The sequence below is a fragment of the Schistocerca nitens genome, chromosome 2 (assembly GCF_023898315.1).
Source record: "Schistocerca nitens isolate TAMUIC-IGC-003100 chromosome 2, iqSchNite1.1, whole genome shotgun sequence".
Classification (NCBI taxonomy): domain Eukaryota; kingdom Metazoa; phylum Arthropoda; class Insecta; order Orthoptera; family Acrididae; genus Schistocerca; species Schistocerca nitens.
Genome location: NC_064615.1, coordinates 653,568,552 through 653,588,152, shown reverse-complemented (window position 1 = coordinate 653,588,152; position 19,601 = coordinate 653,568,552). Strand labels below are relative to the sequence as shown.

At 38.6% G+C, this 19,601-nt stretch overlaps 1 protein-coding gene across 3 annotated transcripts in view; it reads right to left on the bottom strand.

Moving 5' to 3' along the window:
* LOC126236771 (nucleoprotein TPR-like) overlaps positions 1–19,601 on the bottom strand; it is a 315,616-nt gene that overhangs the window by 24,027 nt on the left and 271,988 nt on the right. For 2 of the 3 annotated variants that reach the window (XM_049946342.1, XM_049946343.1), the window contains exons 33-34: positions 16,058–16,249; positions 3,644–3,727 (exon numbers count right to left, since the gene is read on the bottom strand). In XM_049946342.1, the coding sequence (XP_049802299.1) occupies positions 3,644–3,727; positions 16,058–16,249 (276 nt within the window). The remainder of the gene's footprint in view (positions 1–3,643; positions 3,728–16,057; positions 16,250–19,601) is intronic. The other variant, XM_049946344.1, reaches the window with a different exon arrangement.

Here is a 19,601-nt window from a genome sequence, read left to right as displayed (position 1 = left end):
TGGTATGCAAGAAAGCTTTTACTGCACTCCATAGTATAACAAAACACTGAGAGAAAGCTTTTATTGCACTCCATACCATAACAAAATGCCGAGTGGAGAGACCGTGCCATCTACTTTGTGGAAGAGTGACTTTGCCACATGATGGTCATGGTAGAAACAGAAACCATTATTCAGTTCCAGAAAATACTAATGTCATGATAGCACAATTCATAAAGTCTTTTTCAGTAAGGGTAACACATTATAGACATTGTGGTAGGAAGAAGAGATACATCTCAAATACTTTATCTGTGAAGACCATGTATGATTACTTTCTTGGAAAATGTGGTTCCAGAATTTACATAATTTACAGGTCTCAAGGAAATACAACTGATCCAGGATTGTTAAAAAAAATCGTTATTTTTATGATTGTTTCAAGAATCATTACAACTATGGCTTTCTTGTCCTCAACTGGATGTCTGTAGTGAATGCGAGAGGCTTAAATGTGAAATTGAAAGAGAAAATAAAGCTGCTATCAAAACGGCAGCAGAAAATGGGATGAAACTCCATAAGCTTCAGGCATGTCAGTTCTATAATAACATAAAACATTGCAAAAAACTTGTACAAATTGAAGAGGCAGAGAGGCAGGAATATCAGGAATGATCACATTTGATTTCATGCACAACGTGCCTATTCCACACATGCCGGTAACTGGTATTTTTTATTTGCAGCCGAAATGGGTATTTACATTTGGTATTTGTATATTTTCTGATGACAAGCTTTCATCTACATGTAAAAAAAAAGGGTCCTACTGCAGTGGTTTCTCTCCACGTTTCCTACTGAAATATGTAGCCTCTAGTGTGAAAACTTTGTACGTATATTCAAAAGCCTGAACAGAACAGAATAGGAATCCCACAATGGTTCAATTTTGGAAGACTTCAGTTCATAGTGGTAGATTTTCCAATGTTTTCCATGTGTCCAGACCGTGGGTTTTCCTACAATGCTTATGATACGGATTTTGCAAGTCTGGTATTACGAAAAAGGACAAAGGATACACTGCATACTCCCCACCAATTGTTCACGGTACTGCAGAAAGCAATGAAACTCGTGCATGTTGAACTGTACACACATGACACATTCCTTGACTATCAGAAATATATAGATCAATTTTTTAAGAAATATGTAACTGTGGAAGGAGAAAAATGGATGTTACACAGTACAAAATATTTGAGTACACTGTTTAGTCAAAATGTATGTCTGTTTCATGCAATAGCAGTGGAATGGTGAAACATGAATTTACTCTGGTTGAGACCGGGATAGTCCTCATTTTCATAGTGTGCCAAGAGCATACACAGATGTCATTCCTCTGAAACCTGAGAAACTACAGGACGTTACAAGCAATACTGGTGCACTCTCTTTGGAGTTCCGTGAGTACTTTGATAATATTCTAAGGAAATGTATCATTAATAAAGTGACTGGTGGAGAGCAAGACAACAAATCTAGAATTGAAGTCTGGCACAGTGATTACGAGTAAAGAAGTTTATGAACATAACTGTCTGTAAAAACAGAGAGGGTTTTTTATTAAGTAAAAAAATGTGGAAATGACTCTCCCATGTCACAAGCCACGGCACTAAAGAGGACATCGGTTTCCAGCATATTGTCTATTTTGATATGTATTGTTTAATTACGAATGTTTACACAACTAATAGGAACGTGTATGAACATGTTGGAATGATTAAAAAAGAATATTTTGCATGAAAATATACCATTTTTTTCGTTACATGATATTTATGATAAAATGAGTGTTATTTAAATAAAAAAGGGGATACGTCAGTAATTTTCTAATACCACTTTCTATTATTTTTCCTTTATTCTAAGAGTACTGATTTTGGTATAACATTGCATTCTTCCTGATGAGCATGTGGGAGTATATATAAAGTGTAAGAATAACATTATTCAAGGTTATATATACGCTTAAAAAACAAGCACTGTAGTGTCTGCCAGCAGACGGCACTTGTTATGACAATGTCACTCCTTCAAACTGTGTATGTTAGAAACCTAATAAGTTAAATCAGATAATAACAACATGTGACACTTATACTTCATTCTTGTAAGTATTCCAAATATCTGAACCAAGATTTCAAGAATTATCCCACAATTATGCAGAGCTATGGTTTGCAATCTCCATGATGATGTGACACTTTTCTTTCACTGTGTAGTTTTTTTTAGATTCACGATGGAACACAGTTTATAAATTCTTGCTTCCAGAATACTACAGTCACATATCTTGGAAAGCTGCCCCAACTTATTGTTTCTTAATCTATAATTCTTTGTATCACTACATTTAGTGTTCCACAATTCATGTGAATTATGATAAAAAATTGAAGTCATTTTCTCATTTATCTACTCCACTTCGCTTGCAACAAGGATTCACTGAGTGATGGACAGGTTGTAATACAACATTTCTTGTTGACAGTTGGTACATGGGATGGGAACAATTTGCCATATGTGGCACACTACAGAGCTGCATACGGCATATTGCTTCATGTTGCCCTATTCCATCTGCTCCATGCAGCATGCGTAATAACCATATACCATATGTTGCCTCAGTGGAATTGCATCTTTAGAGACAATTGACTCCTCTGTGTTATCAATATACCATGTGATGGGATATGAAGTGATTGTTAAACATTCTATATAGTAATGCCTTTATGAGAAAGTCAATGAGAGAATCGAGCCATAACTTGGTTGCTAATTATCACCAGTTATGAATATCATAAATTCATATATGCACAAACACACTGGCTCAAACTGCCATGTACATCTGTTGACCAATTTTAATACATGTCAGTGTTTAATTATACTCTGCAGTAATTTTGCACATGGACAACTTGCTTCAGTGCCATAGTAGTCAGTTTATACGGTATAAAATGAACCTTCATGATCCACACCAATAGTGATATTGAGCTTCATGGAAACCATTATTGTGAGAATCCTTCCTTCTTTCTTTGTGTTGCTGAACTATGGTAACTGAGACATAGGAACTGTCTGAATGTTAACAGATCATATGCCCTGCACGTGTGTAAATTCTAATTCTTTCCTAACCGTCCATTATTAGAGAGCCTTAGTTGATGTCCTGAGAACCAGAAACTTGTATTCCTTATGAAAATGTTCATTATAATTATAACAGAACATTTCAGACATCATTTTTGATGTTTTCAAAAATTGCCAATCAGTGTAAGTCCTCTGCCATGCACCTCATGTTGGTTTGCAGAGTGACCACTCTTTAGTTAGACTCAATTCTCAAGTCTGATTATCTGCACCTAGATAGTTGGGACTCTGGTGTACATCAAAACACAGTTCCATATGACAGAAAAGTATCAAAGGTGACAGAAATTCTCCCAGAACATACAACCATTTTGGCAAAATATAGCATGGATATAACCAAATTTGGAAAGGATGAGAAACAATATTAGACTTGACTGAACTTAGTTTTTTAAGAAGGGATTATCAAAAATTAGGTAAGAACTACGTTCTGGTCAGACGATTGTTCTGTCTGATAACTCTAGTCACAAATTAAAAATTGGGATTATTTGCTAAGAGTAGTCATGAAATGTAACTGCATTTCTTCATAACCAAACCAAAATATTTTATTTCCAATGCTTACCATGATCAACTTCTTCCATCACATCTGAGCCACCCTGATCTTGATCTTCACTTTCTATTTGTTCAAGATCTGGTTCTTCAAGTTCTGAAACAATCCATATAGCATTAATTCAATTAAATATCCTAAAACAGTTTAAATTTCTTAAATAGTGTTAAAATTGGTCTCTTCTCTCCAGAGAACTTAATAAAAAGAGAAACGGTAATGAAAGCATTATGTTAACATATATGCTCTTAGTAACAGATTTGTTACTTAACGTGTAGAACTATACTTCGTTCACCATAAGAATAAACCTGATGTAAAGAAACACAAATGCAATGATTGGTCAGCAGCCTCGGCTCGGGAACACCGGTGTTGTTCCACTCTTGGAAGTAAGTCCAACTTATGTGTTAGATATCTTATTAGTACATGATACTTTGACATTCTGATGTATTAACAACCATCAAAGTTTTTCTTATTCATAGTTTAGCTACATAATTTTTATTTCAAAAATTGTGTACAGTCAGTATAATTGTAAGCTAGAAACAAGTTATTCTTAATGTTTTTCACAAGATTAATGAGAAAAATAAGCTTTCATGGTTTTTTTTTTTTTAAGAACACAATATTATAAAATATATTTATATATTTCAACTATGCTTGTGGTATAATCAATAGCATCGTAGATTGATAAGCGAATGGGGTGTTGGGCGACGGTTCAAGACCTGTTGAAATACAAAATTTTTTTGGCCAGCTTGAACTGAACCTCTACATCATTTACTTTTTTTATTTATTTTTTTTTAGAAAAACACATGTCTTCTAGTTTCTAATTACATATCACATGCAAAATTCTGGTTTTCACAGCAAATACACATGCTTAATTATCAAGATTTTATTAATGATTGTTAAAGATTTTGAAGTTAAGAGAATATTACACAATTAAATATTTTGGAGAAAAATTAAGAATCAAATACTCTTTGTTTGAATATGCCCATTGTTGTTTATGACAGATGTGGTCCCACACAAGCCACAGTGTTAACCATCATAGAGACACTAATTTTCATGGCATCGAGCCCACTATACAAATGCTGAATTTTTAAAGTTGTCACCTTAACACTGCAACCTGAATCCAATTGAATTGATCTGTAGCCAAGTTAAGGGATTTTTCACGAGACATAACAAGACATTTAATCTGCCAAAGATACTGGAACTAATGCATGAAGCTTTGTTACACGTCACATGGCGAAATACAGAACAGTACATCATAAAAGAGGAGGAGGAAATGTGGACTTTTTGGTGGCTTGGGATTCTGTTGCCGATTGCCTTGCTAGCAACACAGCAGTACTGAAATATACCGTATTCCTTGAAGTCCGATATGAAAGGAGTTCAGAGATTACCAGATGACTGACTAATACCTTAAGTGGGCTCAATATTTGACTACATGGTGAAATCCCAGCAGAACACTTTTAAGCTGCACATTGCTGATGCAGAAAAATTAAGTCAGGAATTTTCATCACTCTTGGTTGTAACTACAGTACTATGTTAGCTAAGTTCGAAGGCATGTTATGTTTTCCGTCAGATCACCTAAGAAGCATTTCACCTGAGTTTTACCATTATTTTCTTGTGTTCAAAAATTAAATGACATTCAAGACTATATTGTTCTCTGCTCGTCTCTTTTTACATCCTTCCTACAACTGTTTACACCACTACAGGGTAGTTGGGCCAGGTGGCTGGCCAGTGCTGTCCAAGTTAAATGCGCTAATAAAGCGGTTATCCAGTAGTATCACTGAATCTATGTATGCATAACGCAAGCATAAAATGTATCCTCATTATTGTACTTAATTGTACTCTAGACAGCTTGGCTTCCACTCCACCTGAAACAAAATCCAATGAGGTTCCAGCAAACATGAAAGAATACATAATGTAATGTTTACAAGAGGTTTATTCTTATGATGAACGGAGTATAAATGGTACTAATATGTAACAATAATGGCAATTCATGGATGGAAAATACATAAAATAAGGGAAAGACAACCAGTTACCTAGAGAGGGCTGGTTTGTGGTGCACAGAAACACATAATAGAAAAACGGAACACTAGCTTTCAAGCTATTGTTCTATTCCGAGTGAAAGTACACACAACAACACAGACAACCAAATGTACATGATTGCAGTTGCAGCAAGTCTTGCTGCTACCTTCAGAGTGTGTACTTGAGTGTCTGCGTAGTTGTGTGAGAATCTGTGTACTCTGCTAGAAAAACAGAAAGGGCTCAAAAGACAGGGTTAACTGTTTTCTATTATGTGTTTCTGTGTGCCACACACCAGTCCCCTGTATGTGAATTGTTGTCTTTCTCTTATTTTACGTATAAATACTATTACCATACTTCAAGTGGCAGCTAATGTTACCACCTCAACAACATATTCCTCGCGGCATTTTAAACGAAACACCTTTTGACAACTCGCCTCTGTAGCTGAGGTTACTAACACACATGTGTGTGATTATTCTTGACTCTGAGACAAGCCTGTTTGCATTCCGGTAGTGGATGAAATTTTCACTATCAGTGGCAAGGGGAGGCGAGGTAGTGGGGTAAAGTTCCTTATCATCAGTCTTTGCGTCAGGGCTTGTGACACTGTTGAGCATGATATGCCTGTTGGATGGAGACATTAATCTTAGCAGCCCCCTTGGTGCTATTCACAAGAAGTAGGCTACGTTCAGGCCCTGTGGTTCACTCTCCCCTTTCATCCATAAAACAAACCCAACACTACACTGTATGCTCACCACAGTAATCTACATGATGTAGATACATACTTAAAGCTTAATGACAGGTTGCAAGAAGGCTAAGGTAAACCACCTCCATCAGGACCTTAAGCAGCACCTGCATCTGCTCCCCTTCTCTCATATCATGAATGTAGGACTCTTTAGTATTATCTTTTGACAGGATATATGAAAATGGTTGTAGAAAGTAATACATTGTATCTAAGCTCTTTTTATCTACATCCACATCTACATGGATACCCTGCAAAATCACATTTAAATGCCTGGCAGGGGGTTCATCGAACCACCTTCACAATAATTCTCCGTTACTGCAATCTCGAACAGTACACCGAAAAAATGAACACATATATCTTTCTTCGCAAGCTCTGATGTCTCTTATTTTATTGTGATGAATGTTTCTCCCTATGCACGTTGGTGTCAACAAAACATTTTCTCATTCAGAGGAGAAAGATGGTGATCTACATTTCACAAGAATATCCCACCACAATGAAAAACGCCTTTGTTTTAATGATTCTACCCCAAATCCAGTATCATGTCAGAGACACTCTCCCCCCTATTTCTCGAAAACACAAACTGTGCTGCTCTTCTCTGAACTTTCTCGATGTACTCCATTAATCCTATATGGTACGGATCCCACACCACGCAGCAGTAGTTCAAAAGAGGATGGACAATCTCTTTAGTATATCTGTTGCATTTCTAAGTGTTCTACCAGTAAAACGCAGTCTTTGTATTGCCTTGTTCTTTCCAATTTAAGTTGCTCACAATTCTATTCTTAGGTATTTAGTTGAATTTATGGCCTTTAGATTTGCCTGATTTATAGTGCATCTGAAGTTTAACAGATTCCTTCTAGCACTCATGTAGATGACTTCACACTTTTCATTATTTAGGGACAACCGACAACTTTGCACCATACAGATACCTTTTCTAAATCATTTTGTAATTTGTTTTGATCCTCTGATAACTTTACTAGACAATAAATGACAGCATCATCTGCAAACAACCTAAGACAGCTACTCAGACTGCTTCCTAAATTGTTTATATAGATAAGGAACAGCAGAGGGCCTGTAGCACTACCTTGGGTAATGGCAGAGACTCAATGACTTTCTGTCAGTTACTATGAACTGTGACCTCTCAGACAGGAAATCATGAGTCCAGTCACATAACTGAGATGATATTCCGTAGACACACAGCTTGTAAAGTACAGTGTCATAAACCTTCAAGAAATCTAGAAATACAGAATCAATTTGAAACCCCTTGCAATTGCACTCAACACTTCATGTGAGAGAAATGAACTACTTCTGTTTCACAAGAATGTTTTCTAAATCAGTGTTGACTCTGTTCTCTTCATGGTAATTTATAATGTTCAACCCAATGTATGCTCCAAAATCATAGCTAATGATACAGGCCTATAATTTAGTGGATTGCACCTACTGAATTTCTTGACTATAGGAGTGACATGTGAAACTTTCCAGTCTTTGGTTAAGGATCTTTTGTCGAGCGAGCAGTTGCATATGATTGTTAAGTATGGAGCTATTGCATTAGCATACTCTGAAATGAACCTAACTGGTATACAGTCTTGCTTTTATTAAGCGATTTAAATCTTTTCACTGCTCTGAGGGTATCTACTAATTTACTAATATTGGCAACTGTTCTTGATTCAAATTCTGGAACATTTACTACTTCTTTGGTGAAGGAATTTCAGAATGCTGTGTTTAGTAACTCTGTTTTAGCGGCACTGTCACTGATAGTATTTCCATTGCTACTGCACAGAGAGCACATTGACTGCGTCTTGCTGTAGCATACTTTACATACAATCAGAATCTCTCTGGATTTTCCTTCAGGTTTCGAGACAAAGTTTCATTGTGGAAACTATTATAAGCATCTTGCATTGAAGTCCGTGATACATTTTGAGCTTCTGTAAAAGATCGCCAATCTTGGAGGTTTTGTGTTCATTTCAATTCGGCATGCTTTTTTCGTTGTTTCTGCAACAGTTTTCTGACTCGTTTTGTGCACCAAGAAGGATAAGCTCTGTGGTTCATTAATTTATTTGGTATAACTATCTCAACTGCTGTTGATACTATTTCTTTGAATTCAAGCCACACCTGGCCTACACTTTCCAGTACATTGCTAACTTGGAAGGAGTGGAGGTAATCTCTCAGGCAGGCATCAAGTAAATTTTTATGTGTTTTTAATAGGTATATTTTTCGTTTATTTTTGGAGGATTTGGGATTTACAATATTCAGTCTCACTACGGCCCTGTGTTGGCTAATCCCTGTCTGTTTTGATCTCATTATTAGCTCAGACTTAACTGTTGCTAAGAGGTCAAGTGTGTTTTCACAACAGTTTACTATTTGAATGGTCTCATGAGCTAACTGCTCGAAATAATTTTCAGAGAAAGCGTTTAGCACAGTTCTGAATGGTGTTTTATGTGTATCGCCAGATTTAAACACATATTTTCGCCAACACATTGAGAGTAAATTTAAATCACCACCAACTATACTTGTATGAGTCAGTTACGTGTTTGAAATTAAAGTTTTCTTTGAACCTTTCAGCAACTGTATAATCTGAGTTGGAAGGTCAGTAAAATAATCCAATTATTATTTTATTCTGGTTGCCAAGAATGACCTCTACCCTTACTAACTCTCAGGATCTGTATCTGCTTCAATTTCACAACAAGATAAACTACTTCTAACAGCAATACATCACTACCAACTGTGTTTAGCCTATCCCTTCTGTAACACTGTTGGGTCATTTGCAAAAATTTTGGTTGAAGTTATTCCAGTTTTAGCCAGCTTTCAGGGCGTATAATGATTTGAGCATCAGTGCTTTCTATTAGTGCCTGGAGTTCTGGTACTTTCACAACACAGCTATTACAATTTACAACTGTTATACCAATGGCTCCGGGGATCTATGTTCTTACTGTGTTTGACTTGAATCCTTTGAGACTGAAGCCCTTTTGGGTTCCTCGAGACATTCTAACCTAAAAAGCCACCCAGTCCATACCACACAGCCCCTGCAACCTGTGCAGCCGCATCCTATGTGTAGTGGACTCCTGGTCTACTTAGCAGAACCCGAAACCCAACTAACTTTCTTGCCCTCCTTGGGAGCCATGTCCCCAAGTGGCCCCGTAATACGCCTAGCATTGGAGTTCCCCACAACCAGTAGTCCCACCATCAGTGATTGCCCAGATCTTCCAGGCTGAGAGGTTTCCTCTGAAACAGGACAAATGACTGCATCTGGCTGAGGGACAGTGTCAGCCACAGACAGCACATGAAACGTGTTTGTCAGACTAACCACTTAACCATGGGTGAAGTGTCAACCACAGAGCAAGTAGTTACTGGGCTGGCCCCCAGTGCGGACCAAACGGTGGACTCAGATCTGCTGGATTTCCATTGGATCCCCACAGCCAGCCCACAACAATGCCGCCCATCCACTGCAGCTTCAAGCTGTGTAATCAAAGCTATCACAGACTGTAGCTGAGAGTGAAGTGTCACTAACGTGGCTCACATCCGCATGCAGCAATCACAGTCCCTATCCATACACAACATAACAGAGACAAATAAAGGACTATCAACACACACTATGGAATTCTACTGTAGACACTGACAAATACGCAAGAACTGTGTCTAACAAATTAGATTAACATGCAGAGATTCAAAAACTAAATTATCAGAGCACTCAAGTGAGACTAAATAATTCTCTCCTGATTAGGAACTTTTAAAAGTCACGAAATTGGTTACTCTCTGACACAAACGAGAGAGCTGTGTCTATTAAAAATTAAATAAACACGCAAAAATTCAAGAAACTAAACTACCAAAGCACACAGATGAAACTATACAATTTGCACTTGGTTAGGAACTCGTAAAATCTCACAAAATTGGTTATTTCCCTGTTGCTGCTTCTGTTTCGGCTGGCTGCTGCTGTAGGGAAACATTAATATTTTCTATCTGGAGTTGTCAATTGTTGTTGTTGTTGTGGTCTTCAGTCCTGAGACTAGTTTGATGCAGCTCTCCATGCTACTCTATCCTGTGCAAGCTTCTTTATCTCCCAGTACCTACTGCAACTTACATCCTTCTGAATCTGCTTACTGTATTCATCTCTTGGTCTCCCTCTACGATTTTTACCCTCCACGCTGCCCTCCAATGCTAAATTTGTGATCCCTTGATGCCTCAAAACATGTCCTACCAACTGATCCCTTCTTCTAGTCAAGTTGTGCCACAAACTTCTCTTCTCCCCAATCCTATTCAATACCTCCTCATTAGTTACGTGATCTACCCACCTTATCTTCAGCATTCTTCTGTAGCACCACATTTCGAAAGCTTCTATTCTCTTCTTGTCCAAACTGGTTATCGTCCATGTTTCACTTCCATACATGGCTACACTCCATACAAATACTTTCAGAAACGACTTCCTGACACTTAAATCTATACTCGATGTTAACAAATTTCTCTTCTTCAGAAACGATTTCCTTGCCATTGCCAGTCTACATTTTATATCCTCTCTACTTCGACCATCATCAGTTATCTTACTCCCTAAATAGCAAAATTCCTTTACTACTTTAAGTGTCTCATTTCCTAATCTAATCCCCTCAGCATCACCCGATTTAATTTGACTGCATTCCATTATCCTCGTTTTGCTTTTGTTGATGTTCATCTTATATCCTCCTTTCAAGACACTGTCCATTCCGTTCAACTGCTCTTCCAAGTCCTTTGCTGTCTCTGACAGAATTACAATGTCATCAGCGAACCTCAAAGTTTTTACTTCTTCTCCATGAATTTTAATACCTACTCTGAATTTTTCTTTTGTTTCCTTTACTGCTTGCTCAATATACAGATTGAATAACATCGGGGAGAGGCTACAACCCTGTCTCACTCCTTTCCCAACCACTGCTTCCCTTTCATGCCCCTCGACTCTTATAACTGCCATCTGGTTTCTGTACAAATTGTAAATAGCCTTTCGCTCACTGTATTTTACCCCTGCCACCTTCAGAATTTGAAAGAGAGTATTCCAGTTAACGTTGTCAAAAGCTTTCTCTAAGTCTACAAATGCTAGAAACGTAGGTTTGCCTTTTCTTAATCTTTCTTCTAAGATAAGTCGTAAGGTTAGTATTGCCTCACGTGTTCCAACATTTCTACGGAATCCAAACTGATCTTCCCCGAAGTCTGCTTCTACCAGTCTTTCCATTCGTATGTAAAGAATTCGCGTTAGTATTTTGCAGCTGTGACTTATTAAACTGATAGTTCGGTAATTTTCACATCTGTCAACACCTGCTTTCTTTGGTATTGGAATTATTATATTCTTCTTGAAGTCTGAGGGTATTTCGCCTGTCTCATACATCTTGCTCACCAGATGGTAGAGTTTTGTCATGACTGGCTCTCCCAAGGCCATCAGTAGTTCTAATGGAATGTTGTCTACTCCCGGGGCCTTGTTTCGACTCGGGTCTTTCAGTGCTCTGTCAAACTCTTCACGCAGTATCTTATCTCCCATTTCATCTTCATCTACATCCTCTTCCATTTCCATAATACTGTCCTCAAGTACATCGCCCTTGCATAAACCCTCTATATACTCCTTACACCTTTCTGCCTTCCCTTCTTTGCTTAGAACTGGGTTGCCATCTGAGCTCTTGATATTCATACAAGTGGTTCTCTTCTCTCCAAAGGTCTCTCCAATCTTCCTGTAGGCAGTATCTATCTTACCCCTAGTGAGACAAGCCTCTACATCCTTACATTTGTCCTCTAGCCATCCCTGCTTAGCCATTTTGCACTTTCTGTCGATCTCATTTTTGAAACGTTGGTATTCCCTTTTGCCTGCTTCATTTACTGCATTTTTATATTTTCTCCTTTCATCAATTAAATTCAATATTTCTTCTGTTACCCAAGGATTTCTATTAGCCCTCGTCTGTTTACCTACTTGATCCTCTGCTGCCTTCACTACTTCATCCCTCAGAGCTACCCATTCTTCTTCTACTGTATTTCTTTCCCCCATTCCTGTCAATTGTTCCCTTATGCTCTCCCTGAAACTCTCTACAACCTCTGGTTCTTTCAGTTTATCCAGGTCCCATCTCCTTAAATTCCCACCTTTTTGCAGTTTCTTCAGTTTCAATCTGCAGTTCATAACCAATAGATTGTGGTCAGAATCCACATCTGCCCCTGGAAATGCCTTACAATTTAAAACCTGGTTCCTAAATCCCTGTCTTACCATTATATAATCTATCTGATACCTATTAGTATCTCCAGGATTCTTCCAGGTATACAACCTTCTTTTATGATTCTTGAACCAAGTGTTAGCTATGATTAAGTTATGCTCTGTGCAAAATTCTACAAGGCGGCTTCCTCTTTCATTTCTTCCCCCCAATCCATATTCACCTACTATGTTTCCTTCTCTCCCTTTTCCTACTGATGAATTCCAGTCACCCATGACTATTAAATTTTCGTCTCCCTTCACTACCTGAATAATTTCTTTTATCTCGTCATACATTTCATCAATTTCATCATCATCTGCAGAGCTAGTTGGCATATAAACTTGTACTACTGTAGTAGGCATGGGCTTTGTGTCTATCTTGGCCACAATAATGCGTTCACTATGCTGTTTGTAGTAGCTAACCCGCACTCCTATTTTTTTTATTCATTATTAAACCTACTCCTGCATTACCCCTATTTGATTTTGTATCACCTGACCAAAAGTCTTGTTCCTCCTGCCACCGAACTTCACTAATTCCCACTATATCTAACTTTAACCTATCCATTTCCCTTTTTAAATTTTCTAACCTACCTGCCCGATTAAGGGATATGACATTCCACGCTCCGATCTGTAGAATGCCAGTTTTCTTTCTCCTGATAACGACATCCTCTTGAGTAGTCCCCGCCCAGAGATCCGAATGGGGGACTATTTTACCTCCGGAATATTTTACCCAAGAGGACGCCATCATCATTTAATCATACAGTAAAGCTGCATGTCCTCGGGAAAAATTACGGCTGTAGTTTCCCCTTGCTTTCAGCCGTTCGCAGTACCAGAACAGCAAGGCTGTTTTGGTTAATGTTACAAGGCCAGATCAGTCAATAATCCAGACTGTTGCCCCTGCAACTACTGAAAAGGCTGCTGCCCCTCTTCCGGAACCACATGTTTGTCTGGCCTCTTAACAGATACCCCTCCGTTGTGGTTGCATCTGTATCGCTGAGGCACGCAAGCCTCCCCACCAGCGGCAAGGTCCATGGTTCATGGGGGAAGGTCAATTACATATCAATATTTTATCCATCTACTGAAAAATTGCTTCTTGGCATTATTTTGTCACAAATCATGAATGAAAATGAGATTGTTTTTAATTGTAAGAACAGCTCCCTATAAGAAAGGCCGAATATAATCTTTTATTAAACCTATGATTAGCATGTCAAGCTATCATAAACAGAAGAAGCAACTGGAGCATTATGAGAAGTTCAGGCAAGATCCACCCCTTAGTGCAGAGAAATCTTCAGTGTTGAAGATATCGGCCACCAGAATAGTTTCTTTTATAATTTTTTTCTTTTTTTTCCATGTAATATCACTGTGATAATGTAAGCATATGGGGTCTGTAAACATTTCTTTGTAATGTATTCCAGCTCCATATATTTAAAGTAACTAGCATATTACTTTTTCCTTTTGACATTTACACTACTTTTACTTTTAGTTTCCAACAGACTATTTTGTTGTTAAACTATCTTTTTCAGTGTGGATATAGGTATCTTTCAACTCTGTGCAAATGCAGCACATATTGTATTATGAAACCCAACTTTTTCAACGATTTTTACTTTTGCTCCCTTTGAAAGTGTCTCCTTATCTCTCTTCATAACAATCGCATCTTAAAGTTGAATGACTACATAGCACAGCACAGCACAGCACAGCACAGCACAGCACTTATGAAATGTTTACTCAGCATGTTACACACAGTATAGTTTATGTTAAATTGGCAGTGGCAGGAGATAATGCACTAGTGAAACAAATAGTTTTCACTTTTAACAACTTCTATTGATTCAGCACTAGTGTGTCCACGGCGCAAGAAAGTTGACCTCTATGTATAGTGCGGTGTAGCGATATTTACTCATCAAGAGGCAGCACTGATTGTCTTTCTGAACCTGGAGTGATGATGTGGCTGGGCAGTGGCTCACACTATGTAGGCATCCTATGTAAAGTTGCTGCCCAAGCCTGTATCAGGTTGCAAAATCTGGCACCAGTCATTTGATTAAATTTGTCCTTTACAATACACTTTTTGCTTTAACAATAGATAACTATTCAATTCTAAAGCTTGTGCAATGAGCCAGTACATCTTTGGTGTCAAGTATCTGTGCTGGACACCAGTCCACCCTGAGGTGCCGACAAGGAGCATCCTCATTAGCGGCCAGGCTGCCAGCATCACCGAGCAGTGCAAGATGGATGGAAGGGACTGTGTAAACATTTCGAAAGTGCTGCACTGAGCTGTGCTGTTTTTTTAAAAAATGGAAATACAATGTTCTGTGTCATCGTTCAAGTTTAAGACGCAGATTGTTATGGAGATAGATAAGAAGCCACTTTCAAAGGAAGCAAAAGTAAAAATCCCTGAAAAAGTTGGGTTTCATAATGCAAACGAACTGCCAATTGGTTGTTGGGTATAGTGGAACTAGTAAAGCTGCCCAGCTTGTCTTTGATGCCAACAATACCAATGATATATGCTTGTAGGATTGCATGAAGGACTAAGTCAGCTCAACTGAATGACACAGACACTTTGTGGAAACAGTACATGAACTCTGTTAAGTACACTTTCAGCAGGAGAGCGTACACTCCATTAGTTTTCTGTTTTATGCCAAGTAGAATCTTCACCGTGTTTAAGTATGATATATTCAGAGGTTCTTGACTAACGCAGCTTGAGTTAATATGTACTGTGCTATGATGGCGTTATCAGCACAGTGATTGAGGCTGCAAACTGTTGTGCACTGTAGGAGCAGGAACACTGTGCACCTTTCCTGAACCTTGCATGGCTCTTGCAGCTGTTTCAAGTTACACTTTGACATTTCAGTCTGTACTGTGGTTGGAGATGGTAATTTTCATTGTTGTTTTTGTTGTTATGATAACAGTCAATACAAATTTGGGGAATTCTTTAAAATGCTTCGCAATTGTGACTATTTTGTTACAGGTGTGTGTGAGGTGAGCACCAGCACTATGGTCAGTGTGTGTGTGTGTGTGTGTGTGTGTGTGTGTGTGTGTGTGTGTGTGGTCACTAATTGTATAATAAGGTTTTCTTTGGAGTCGATCATATTGTGGGTGTCTAAACTGTAATTAACTTTTGTACTAACTGGCTGTTTGCTGATCAGGATATGAAACATTTTATTCAGGGTATGGAACATTTTGTTTGGCCCAACTTTTGGCAGTGGGCCTGAGGATGGCAGTAAAGTGGTGCCGAAACTAGTATTGTGAGACAATAAAGACATTCTCAAGATACAGCCGTAGTAGCACTTTTTCTCATATAGTCACGGAAGATCTTGAATAGTTGGAAAATAAGGTAACTCGCTACCGATTAGTGTCCAGTTTTGATAAAATATTGAAAGAAATAATGCATGGATAAATTGCTGTGCTCTTCATGTCATGCAACTTTAAACCCAAAAATTTTCTTTAGGTACAGAAGGAAATCTCTAACAAAGACAAAAGAGGCGTTACCAACCTAAAATATCACCTGCATTTGAACTATCCTGTGTCTCCCCCTCGCCTGCTTCTTCAACTGAAACATCTGTGACTGAGATGACAGGAATGACAGTACTACTGCTGCTGCTGCTTCCGTCAGGTGGCTGCTGCTGATCTGCATCCCCTCCACTCTGGCCAACTTCACCTGACGTCTCAACACCTGTGTTGTCACCTATAAAAATGAAAGCAATGATGAAATTGTGTAGTTCAACTTTTATCAATGTAGAAATTTGGTCAACTGTCTAAAATACAATTAACTTTTCAAGAACAATCAAGCACAAAACTATGATGTTTAATAAATACATTAACAACACAATTCCGTACATTTAACAAATAAAATAAGAAAGAGAGACAGTAATGCAACTCCAGAAAATAAAATTAGGGCTATTTATATTATACCGTATGAAAGTGAAATATGGATTCTACCGAGAGATAAAGAAAGAAGACCACATTTAGAAGAAATGAGGTATTGGTAAGAACAATAGCATACACAAAATGTAAGGGACTGTACCTATATATAAATATGTGCGTGTGTGTGTGTGGGGGGGGGGGGGGGGGAAGGAGAGGCGCATTTTTGAGGGGTGGTAACATACAGACATAACTCAGGCACTTGTGGAGCAATTTCAACCAAACTTTGTACATACAGAACTCATAATTTGTATAATTACTTGTATACAAGTGCTGTGTGGGTAATATACCTCTACTGCCCCTAGGCTGCCAAAATATAAGTTTAACAAGTCATAGCGGTAAAATACTGACACTTCACCACCACCTTCTCTGAACTACGCGAATGGCAGTTATACTTACAACACAGCTTCCACTCCCATATTTGTCCTGGCCTCAATCTCTGGTAACCCATTGTCCCTGCACTCTTCACCCAAAAGTTCCTCTGCTAACTCCCCATTTACGGTCCCATGTCACCTTTAACTTGTGCCTCTCCCATCGGCTCCTACAACTGTGATTACATGCACAGCCACTTACCTGCCTCCCTTCCCTCTCACATTCCTAGCTGCAAACTGGCTGGCTCCCTCCAAGCCACCTATGCGCTCAGCCGGCACCATGTAGGATGTGTGTGAGTGTGTGTAAGTGTGTGTGTGTGTGTGTGTGTGTGTGTGTGTGTGTGTGACTCTAGCTCAAACAGGCTTACTCCACGAGCTATCAAGTTTTCTTCCTTTCTGTGTATGCCTATCAACAACACACCACTTCTGCTTTTTGGTGAATGGTCATCTTTCATCCAGAAGTATTTATATTCCACCAGATATTGATAGTAGTAGGTTTTTTAAGGCAGTAAAGTAACTTATGATGGCCAAAGTAGAGAGTATATAACATATAGACTGGATATGGCAAGAAAACTGCACCTGAAGAAGAGAATTTGTTAAGATCGAATACAGATTCAAGTAATAAACTAAGCTGCAGAGAACAATGTGATAGTGTTGCCCTGTGTAAAATTAAGGTAGAAATTGAAGCTGTTGAGAGACACAGGTATACCATTATGTCTATAGAAGATTAATATTCCTGACAGTTGTGAAGTTAGTATTAATGAAGCAGAAAAGCTTTGGCTGTTAGTTGTCACCAGGTAAGGCTGGTGAGAATGACAATGAGCGAAACACAAGGTAGTGTAAGAATAGGAGGAATGATGTCCAACACATTGAGTATTAAAAATGGAGTGCGACAAGGGGATGTATTGGCATGTCTTCTCTTTAATGCCGCTCTGGAGAAGGTGATGAGAAACACAAACCTTCTGAACAGAGGAACAATCTTCTATAAATCGGTGCAGATACTGGCCTAAGCAGATGACATAGATATAACAGCAAGAACCCAAAAAGCAATGGAAGAGACATTTACAGCTCTTGAACAGGCCAGTAGGAACATGAGGTTAATTATTAATGAACAAAAAACAAAATATATGGCAGCTGGAAAAGCACATACAGAAAATATGCCAAATGTAATAACAATGGGCAATTATACATTTGAGAGAGTTGAACATTTCAAGTATCTGGGCTCGACAGTTACACATCTAAATGATACCTCCTTTGAAATTAAGCAGAGATTAATACTGGCCAACAGAGCCTATTTTGCCCTAACAAGACTTCTATCCTCAAGGCTCCTGACTCGTACCACAAAATTAACTATGTATAAATCACTTATATGACCAGTGCTTACATATGCCTCTGAAGCCTGGACATTAACAGCTAAAGATATTGAAACACCGGATACATTCAAAAGAAAGGTACTTCGACGAATTATCGGCCCAATCTGTAAAAGAGGAAGATGGAGGAGGAGATACAACCATGAGCTGTATACCATATACAAAGACCAACCCATCAGAAGGATAGTGAAATCATCCAGACTGAGGTGGGCGGGACATGTGGCCTGCATGAATGATACAGAAGTACCAAAAAGAATATTACAAGGAAAGCCAGGAAGGCAGAGAGGACATGGTCGACCAAGAGCCATATGGGAAGATGGAGTGATTGAAGATCTTAGGAAGATGGGCTATAGAAACTGGAGAGTATTGGCAAAGGACCAAGAGAGATGGAAGGAAATTGCAGAAGAGGCCAAGGCTCATCATGAGCTGTAGAGTCAAGAAAGAAGAAGAAGAAGTTAGTTGTCACCAGCAAAGTGGTAAGTACCAGTAGGTGCACTAGAAATACACCTAAATGTGGAAGGTGCAGAAGACATTGGGCACAAGTTTCATGTGTATGAGTCAGCATTAAACATTCCGTACAATGGCTTGGTTGAAATTTTCTAATACAGCATAAGGTTAAGTTCCACTGTGTGGGAAAAGTGTTGAGAATACAAATGGAAGACATATGCTTAATAGGAAAAGTGGAATCTATTGGTTATGGGTTTGAGATAGATTAGGAGTCCCATGGAAAATAAAGCCATGGAAGGGAAAGATAATGATGTTAAAAGTGGATGGTAAATTACTAAGATATCATGTAACGAAATTGTTATCCTGAAATAGGAGATTACACATTTGGTGTGCATACCAGAGTACGAAACAGCAGGTGCACAGTGAGGGTAATGAATCTGTTAGAGGACGAAGTTCAGATTAGTGACTGAAGAAATGGTGCAACTAGTGAAAGTATTTGAAGTAAAAGATGATAAAGAATCATGGCAAAGACAGGAAGCAGTATTGGTGCTTTACAAAAACAACCAAGAGTTTATCACTTAAATGCATGACCGAAAACTGCAATGCTGGAGAGTAAAACTGAGTATAGAGACGGACCATATCTACCGAGCAGCCTCAGTTGCCAGAGACTGCAGTCGTGTGTGTGTGTGAGTTGTGTTGGCATTAGTGTGTGTTCTACCGAGCAGCCTCAGTTGCCAGAGACTGTAGTCATGTGTGTGTGAGTTGTCCAGAGACTATTGTCATGTATGTGTGTGTGTGTGTGTGTGTGTGTGTGTGTGTGTGTGTGTGTGTGTGTGTGTGTTTTGTCATCTAATTTTGATGAAGGCCTTACTGGCTGAAAGCTATATTTGTGAAATTCTTTTTGTTGTGCCTATCTGTGACTCAGCAT